A 9247-nucleotide genomic window follows, 5' to 3' on the forward strand; every position below is an offset into this window, starting at 1 on the left:
GCCTGGCTCGCATTCGGTGTTCCAATTCATCCCAAAGGTGTTCGATGGGGATGAGGTCAGGGCTCTGTACAGGCTAGTTAATTTCTTCCACACCGATCTTGACAAACCATTTCTGTATGGACCACTCTTTGTGCATGGGGGTATTGTCATGCTGAATCAGGAAAGGGCCTTCCCCAAACTGTTGCCACAAAGTTGGAAGCACAGAATCATCTAGAATGTCATTGTATACTATAGCATTAAGATTTCCCTTCACTGGAACTAAGGGGCCTAGCCAGAACCATGAAAAACAGCCCCAGACCATTATTCCTCCTCCACCAAACTTTACTGTTGGCACTATGCATTGGGGCAGGTAGCATTTTCCACCCAGAATTGTCCGTCGGACTGCCAGAAGGTGAAGCATGATTCATCACTCCAGAGAACGCGTTTCCACTGCTCCAGAGTCCAATGGCGGCGAACTTTACATCACTCCAGCCGACGCTTGGCATTGCACATGGTGATCTTAGGCTTGTGTGCAGCTGCTCGGCAATGGAAACCCATTTAATGAAGCTCCCAATGAACAGTTATTGTGCTGACATGGCTTCCAGAGGCAGTTTGGAACTCTGTAGTGAGGGTTCCAACCGAGGACAGAAGATTTTTACACGCTTCGCACTTCAGCACTCGGCGGTCCCATTCTGTGACCTTGTGTGGCCTACCACAGAACCGTTGTTGCTCCTAAATATTGACACTTCACAATAACAGCACTTAGAGATGACAGGGGCAGCTCTAGCAGGGCAGAAATTTTACTAACTGATTTGTTGGAAAGGTGGCATCCTATGACGGTGCCACGTTGAAAGTCACTGAGCTCTTCAGTAAGGCCACTCTACTACCAATATTCGTCTATGGAGATTACACGGCTGTGTGCTCTATTTTATAGACCTGTCAACAACGGGTGTGGCTGAAATAGCCGAATCTACTAATTTGAAGGGGTGTCCACATACTCTTGTAGAAGCAGAAGCGGGGAGCCTAACTCTCAGAGAACTGGGAGTAAACACTGGGTGTTGACATGTGGCACAGAAAATATTTAATTACCCCTTATTGCTTTTGTCTCATTGAAATATAAAGTATTGTGTGTGTGTTTTGGGGTGGGGGGGGGGGTAGTGTGTATGGGGACGCGTGCACTTGTGCGTCAACAAATAATTTGAGTAAGGATTCAGAATGCAGAAAAACCCTACTCAATCACAATCCAGAAGAAAAAGAACCTAGGCCCGGTCTTCTGTGTATGTTTTCTCATCCTAAGAGAAGGATGGTGATTATGTTTACCTTAACCACTGTTTTCTTAACCCTGATGGATACGAACTTTGTAGTTTTGTAGTTGTCCCAAACCTTGGCTATCCCAGATGGTAATGAACTTTAACATTCATCATCCGGAATCGTCTTCCTGTTTATAGGGATCCCTGGAAGATCTTACTGGGAAGGCTTTGATAGATGACTGACAGGCTTTCCCTCAGCGTTCAGATCACAGGCCCCGCTGATGATGTAATTCTGTGTAATTAGTAAAAGATGACAGTAACACAAAACCCATTATGGGTTTTAATCTCTTTTGGAGGGAACGCACCAGAGATGCGGGAGCTCCCCTATCACTCCATCACAACATGAAATGGCATTTTCTCAGCACGCCTTTCAGCCAATCAGACGAGAGCTGTGTGTGTGTGTGTGTGTGTGTGTGTGTGTGTGCGCGCGCGCGTGGTTGGTTAGACTGTTTAGTCATGTTGGCATCTTCACTTCGTATTACCCTTTGCTTATAGACGCTGTCTCCCTGTGGCATGGATCATTGTGATACACCCCTTAGAGTGTGTGTGTGTGTGTTGTGTGATGTGTACGTCACTCTTTACCCATGCCCCTTGGTGCGCTGCTTTACCACTCGAGAAACAATGCCAGTCATTTGCATTTAATTAAGTTCTGTGAGAGCTAGACAAGTCCCCACTGTAACCAGGAATGCTGTTCTTCTTTTGTCAATTCCTCCTTTCTCCTTCTCTTGTGCTTCTGCGTCTTCACTAACTGAAAGATGTCGCCTCCGGGAGAAGCAGGTAAAGGAAGCCATCAAAACCAGAAGACAGAAATACCCTTGTAGTTGTCTGATGTGTGGTTGTCCTTGTATAGTGTGTGTGTCTATGGGTGTTGGGTAAGTGTGGCCACTGTTTGTGCAGTTGTTGTCGCTAGATTGATGTGGGGAAGAAAGATGGGCGTTTATACCTGATGATGCGAACTGGAAGGGTTTTATACCTGACGATGCGAACTGGAGGGGTTTTATACCTGACGATGTGAACTGGAGGGGTTTTATACCTGACGATGCGAACTGGAAGGGTTTTATACCTGATGATGCGAACTGGAAGGGTTTTATACCTGACGATGCGAACTGGAAGGGTTTTATACCTGACAATGCGAACTGGAGGGGTTTTATACCTGACAATACGAACTGGAGGGGTTTTATACCTGACGATGCGAACTGGAAGGGTTTTATACCTGACGATACGAACTGCAGGGGTTTTATACCTGACGATGGGAACTGGAAGGGTTTTATACCTGACGATGCGAACTGGAAGGGTTTTATACCTGACGATGCGAACTGGAAGGGTTTTATACCTGACGATGTGAACTGGAAGGGTTTTATACCTGACGATGCGAACTGGAGGGGTTTTATACCTGACGATGCGAACTGGAATGGTTTTATACCTGACAATGCGAACTGGAGGGGTTTTATACCTGACGATGCGAACTGGAAGGGTTTTATACCTGACGATGCGAACGGGAAGGGTTTTATACCTGACAATGCGAACTGGAGGGGTTTTATACCTGACGATGCGAACTGGAAGGGTTTTGTACCTGACAACGTGAACTGGAGGGGTTTTATACCTGACAACGTGAACTGGAGGGGTTTTATACCTGACGATGTGAACTGGAAGGGTTTTATACCGGACGATGCGAACTGGAGGCGTTTTATACCTGACAATACGAACTGGAGGGGTTTTATACCTGACAACGCGAACTGGAAGGGTTTTATACCGGACGATGCGAACTGGAGGGGTTTTATACCTGACGATGCGAACTGGAAGGGTTTTATACCGGACGATGTGAACTGGAAAGGCTATTGAGAAGAAAATGGTTCCACTCTGTGATATCCTCCGAGGGGGGGTGGTTCCACTCTGAGGTATCCTCCAAGGGGAGATGGTTCCACTCTGAGGTATCCTCCAAGGGGAGATGGTTCCACTCTGAGGTATCCTCCAAGGGGAGATGGTTCCACTCTGAGGTATCCTCCAAGGGGAGATGCATTTGATTTTACTGCCCACTTTTTTTTCTTCCCTTCTCTCGCCAAGTAAAAGCTTCCCCATACCTTTAACAATAGGCTTGATGCAATTACCCATGTTATTTTAAAACTGTTGTGTGGTCTCCTGAATGAAAAGGCAATCTTTTCTGGTAATGGTTTGAATTTTTTATTTTCATTTCTGCACTCAATGGCTTGCAAGCAATGCACCAAATCATTTTAAGATGTTTGATTCTCTTGAAGATGTTTTGTGTCTCGTTATGACGACCTTAGAACAGTCGTTGGCATTCAACTTGCGGTGATGGTTTGAACCATTTCCAATTGCCACCTTCTACATGCAGTGGCTGGTTCTTCACTGCAATGAACAAGTTCAAGAAGATGTTCAAGTCTCTTCATGCTTGTGCATTTCCAATGTCAACCTTCCTCACACAATGGCCGGTTGTTTGCCGCACCGAACAGGTTCAAGAACATCTTCTAGTCTTTAGCACATAATGTATAACTTCAAATCTTCAAAGCAATTCCAAACCGAAGACGAAAATAATTTCCTGGAAGTGTTGAAGTGTTTGTTTTTTCTCGCTCCATCCTCCTCTTCATCTCTTGGCCATGCCCAGTCCCTCTCCCTTTTGTCTTTCATCTCTCCTCTCTCCTCCTCCTCTTCTCCCTCCCACGTCTGGTAATAGATACAGTCAATTCTGACCCCAGTATTAAAGGGAGGAGAACTGTATTCTCCAAGCACTGCTGTTCTGATGGGCTCAATGTTAAAGTGCTCGCCCCGAAATGAGGTCACCTTGATTGGAATTGCAAATGGCAAAGGCGAGAAATCGGACATGGAGGTTTTCGTGATTTTTTAAAAGTTCTTCCTTGGTCTCCCGTGTTATTCGATTTTTTTAACATTGGTGGTGGTTTGCGTGGAACATTTGGCGCCTGCGAAAGGAGTTTGAGCTTGCCCCTCAGGCACGTTGAAACCCTTGGAAGCGTTTTTGAAGATGGAATGGATGAAAGAGAGGGTGATTGAGGAATGTCGCTCAGATGTTCTCTGCAATACGGAGCATGCCAAGGTCAGAAGGTCACAGGCTGTAACTTTCACCAACTCAATGCAACAAGAAGCATATAGCACATCTCTCGCTTTCCATGCATATACAGTATATCTCTCTGGATTTCTCTGCCTCTTTTGCTCTCTCTTTCTATCTCTCTCTCGCTTGCTCTCTCTCTATATCTCTCTCTCGCTTGCTCTCTCTCTCTATCTCTCGCTTGCTCTCTCTTTCTATCTATCTCTCTCTCGCTTGCTCTCTCTCTCTATCTCTCTCTCACTTGCTCTCTCTCTATCTCTCTCTCGCTTGCTCTCTCTCTCTATCTCTCTCTCGCTTGCTCTCTCTTTCTATCTCTCTCTCGCTTGCTCTCTCTTTCTATCTCTCTCTCGCTTGCTCTCTCTTTCTATCTCTCTCTCGCTTGCTCTCTCTCTATCTCTGTCTCGCTTGCTCTCTCTCTCTATCTCTCTCTCGCTTGCTCTCTCTCTCTATCTCTCTCTCTATCTCTCTCTCGCTTGCTCTCTCTCTCTATCTCTCTCTCGCTTGCTCTCTCTTTCTATCTCTCTCTCGCTTGCTCTCTCTTTCTATCTCTAGGTTCCTAACTCTCTTTTTTTATATCTGCTTTGATTTCTTTCTCTCCCTCTCCCTCTCTCTCTTTCTCTCTCTTTTACTCTCTCCCTTTCTGTTACCCCCCCACAGCTCTCTCTCCTCCATCCTTCTCCCCCCCCTCTCCTCCTGTGCACCATCTGCATGTTCTCCCTCCATCTGAGGCGTCTGTTGGGAATCCTGGTGGTGGAGACATATGCACACCGCCGCCGTCACAATCACTCTTAGCTCATTACCTGACGTGATGGATGGAGCCGGCGCCATTAAACAACGCCCAGCCCGGGACGCCTGGCACCCCACAGCTGGCACTGAGTAATGGGCACCACCATGGCAGCATGGCGGCGCCAGATTTGGAGACCGCCAGGGGAGGCTCGTGTGGGCGTAGCTAGCTACCTTGTTTCCGTGGATACCTCGCTTCCTGGCCATCCAGTGCCGCCCAACCCACCTGCCACCTTGCATAGCGGGGCCGGTGCCATGAGTAGCCATGGGCAGCCACAGTTGGCCTTCTGGAGGGAGGGGGTGTTTGTATAACTCTATTATGGAGAGGTGAGAGTGGGCCGATGCAGCCTACCCAAAGTGTTCTAACTGGTTGGCTCACAGGAGCAGCCGGAGTGAAACCTCTTACGGAAATATTGGAAGACTTAATAGAAATTAGCAACAACGCACCTCATCATGCCTGTCTGAAACTAACCAAAGGAAACCACCTCTCTCTCTCTCGCTGTCTCCCCTGCTCGCTCGCTCTCTCTCCGTCTCCCCTGCTCGCTCGCTCTCTCTCCGTCTCCCCTGCTCGCTCGCTCTCTCTCTCTCCCCTGCTCTATCGCTATCCCTCTCTCTCTCTCCCCTGCTCACTCCCTCACTCTCTCCCCTGCTCACTCTCTCGCTCTCTCTCTGTCTCCCCTGCTCGCTCGCTCTCTCTCTCTCCCCTGCTCTATCGCTATCCCTCTCTCTCTCCTGCTCACTCACTCTCTCTCGCTCGCTCTGTGTCCGCTGCTCACTCGCTCTCTATCTCTCTCCTGCTAACTCACTCTCTATCTCTCTCTCCTGCTAACTCACTCTCTATCTCTCTCTCCTGCTCACTCGCACTCTCTCTTCCTCTCCCCTACTTACTATCTCCCTATCCCCTTCTCACTCTCTCTCTCGCTCTCTCTCCCTCTCCCCTGCTCTCTCTCTCTCTCTCTCTCTCTCTCTCTCTCTCTCCCCTCCTCTCTCGCTCTCCCCAGCTCACTCGCTCCCTCCCTCTCCTCTGCTCACTTGCACTCTCTCTCTCTCTCAATTCAATTGCAATTCGACTTAAGGGCTTTATTGGCATGGAAAACATATGTTTACATTGCCAAAGCAAGTGAAATAGATAATAAACAAAAGTGAAATAAACAATAAAATTCAATAAAAAAATCTCTCTCCCTCTCCCATGCTCACTCGCACTCTCTCGATCTCTCGCACTCTCTCTCTCTCCCCTGCTCACTCACTCTCTCTCGCTCTCTCTCTCCCCTGCTCACTCACTCTCTCTCCCTCCCTCTCTCTCTCTCTCTCCCCTGCTCACTCCTTCTCTCTCAATTTAATTCAAAGGGCTTTATTGGCATTAGAAACATATGTTTACATTGCCAAAGCAAGTGAAGCAAGATAAGTGAAACAATATAAAATGAACAGTAAACGTAACACTCACATAAGTTCCAATGGAATAGAGACATTTCAATTTTTTTATTATGTCTATATACAGTGTTGTAACGATGTGCAAATAGTTAAAGTACAAATGCAAAATAAATAAACATGAATATGGGTTGTATTTACAATGGTGTTTGTTCTTCACTGGTTGCCCTTTTCTTGTGACAACAGGTCACAAATAATGCTGCTGTGATTGCACACTGTGGTATTTCACCCAATAGATATGGGAGTTTATCAAAATTGGATTTGTTTTTGAATTCTTTGTGCCTCTGTGTAATCTGAGGGAAATATGTGTGTCTAATATGGTCATACATTTGGCAGGAGGTTAGGAAGTGCAGCACAGTTTCCACCTCATTTTGTGGCTAGTGTGCACATAGCCTGTCTTCTCTTGAGAGCCAGGTCTGCCTACGGCGGCCTCTCTCAATAGCAAGGCTATGCTCAGTCTGTACATATTCAAAACTTTCCTTAATTTTGGGTCAGTCAGGTATTCTGAAAATTATTCTTAATTTTGGGTCAGGTATTCTGCCACTGTCTACTCTCAGTTTAGGGTGAAACAGCATTCTAGTTTGCTCAGTTTTTTTGTTAATTCTTTCCAATGTGTCAAGTAATTATCTTTTTGTTATCTCATGATTTGGTTGGGTCTTATTGTGTTGCTGTCCTGGGCCTCTGTGGGGTCTGTTTATTCTACAGAGCCCCAGGGCCAGCTTGCTTAGGGGACTCTTCTCCAGGTTCCTCTCACTGTAGGGGATTGCTTTGTTATGGAAGGATTGGGAATTGCTTCCTTTTAGGTGGTTGTAGAATTGAACAGCTCGTTTCTGGATTTTGATAATTAGCGGGCTATCTGCCTAATTATGGTAATTCTGATCTCTTCATCTCCCCTGCTCACTCACACTCTCACTCTCTCTCTCTCTCTCCCCTGCTCACTCTCTCTGTATGTTGTGTGCTGTGTTTGTGCTCTTCCTTGGCAGTTACTATGACACTAGACGCAAGCACCGCCACTCCAGGCCCCTCTTGTCTCTTCCCCTCCACCGTGCTGCTCTCTTCTTAATCAGCTTGGGTCTGTTATTGATGTTTCTCTCCCTCCTCCTCTCCTACCCCTCACACCCTCTTTGTGTTACTATGACTCTAACAACACTTTCCTGTTCTCTTTTTTTCCCTCTCTCGCTCTCTCTCTCTCATCTCCATCTCGCTCTTTCTTATTTTCTGTCTCTCTCTCTTCAGACACCCGCCGCGCGGTCCTGGAAAGGTCTCGGTCGCGCCACAATGGAAACCCCCAGGCTCGATGATGGCCCGCGCCTACCAGAAGACGTTAGATAAGTGCCAAAGAGGCCTGCGAGGAGAATCTGAGGACGTCTAGTAGGAGGGATGGACCCCAGCTGCGTGGCACGCACATACACACCCACCACACACCACACACACTCTGCCAGGTCTTGAAGAAAACAAAAGGCCCATTATGAGCCTAAGAGTAACTGGGAAAACAAGAACAGGACATCATCACACAGGATATTCAATAGACATACTGTTGGTCTGACTGCCTTACATATTTATTGTCTACTTTGTCATGGCTTTGCCTGTACGTGACTGTCTAAAGCTTTGGTTGTTTTTTTTTGGGGGGGGGGGATACTTGTTTGCTCAAATTGTCATATAGGCTCACAGAACTTCACATTAACTGTCAGACAACCCAACCCTCCTAAAAACTGCCACACCTGTCCTTTCAACTCTGGTCATGTACTTCCGATTGGATGCAGTTTTGCTTGAATTCTGAAACGTGAGTAGGGATGTAACTAGAGAACAGACATCTCTCCAGTGAGGACTGACCTCTAGTGTACCCTGACTAACCACATCTAACAAAGCTTTCTTTCTCTATTCTGCTTTTATTCAACACATCCAGCAATTAACTGTGGCCACAGGTGTGAACCCCTTTATTTGTGAAAGAGTATTTTCCCCCAAATTAATCAGATAATATTATGCATAATATGTCTCACAACAAGGATACAGAACTGTAAATATGCATAAGTGATCTTTAGAGTATATGACTGTATTCTCCATATGTTGTGGTAGAGAAAGCATCGTATTAATTGTTTTTTGTTTTTCTCCCTGAGATGTCAAACGCCTTAGGGTACTAAACATGTTTTTAGATAGTTTTGCAAATGTATTGAAAATGAAATACAGATATCTAATTTACATAAGTATTCACACCCCTGAGTCAATACATGTTACACCTTTGGCATCGATTACAACTGAGTCTTTCTGGGTAAGTCTCTAAGAGCTTTGCACACCTGGATTGTACAATATTTGCACATCATTCTCAAAACAATTATTTAAGCTCTGTCATGTTGGTTGTTGATCATTGCTAGACAGCCATTTTCAAGTCTTGCCATACATTTTCAAGCTGATTTAAGTCAAAACTGTAACTAGGCCACTCAGATAACTGAGCACAGATAACTCATGTGTAGAGGTTTGGATAGATTTGAGCCATGTTATCAATTTAAATAAAAAAATACAATAATCAGTGCAGTTGACGAGTTGAATCAGGTGTGCTTGTCCAGGGTTACAATAAAATGTGTACTGTTGGGGGTACTGGAGGACCAGGGTTGGGAAACACTGCCTTAGTCCTTGCCAAGCATACCCATAACATGATGCAGCCACC

The 9247-nt window shown here is 46.0% G+C and overlaps 1 protein-coding gene across 5 annotated transcripts in view; it reads left to right on the forward strand.

Moving 5' to 3' along the window:
• diaph2 (diaphanous-related formin 2) overlaps positions 1–8821 on the forward strand; it is a 700846-nt gene extending 692025 nt beyond the window's left edge. For all 5 annotated transcript variants that reach the window (XM_038993651.1, XM_038993650.1, XM_038993653.1 and 2 more), the window contains one exon: positions 7819–8821. In XM_038993651.1, the coding sequence (XP_038849579.1) occupies positions 7819–7883 (65 nt within the window). In that variant the 3' untranslated portion in view covers positions 7884–8821. The remainder of the gene's footprint in view (positions 1–7818) is intronic.
• The last annotated feature ends 426 nt before the right edge of the window (positions 8822–9247 follow it).

The sequence above is a fragment of the Salvelinus namaycush genome, chromosome 5, assembly GCF_016432855.1.
Source record: "Salvelinus namaycush isolate Seneca chromosome 5, SaNama_1.0, whole genome shotgun sequence".
Lineage (NCBI taxonomy): Eukaryota > Metazoa > Chordata > Actinopteri > Salmoniformes > Salmonidae > Salvelinus > Salvelinus namaycush.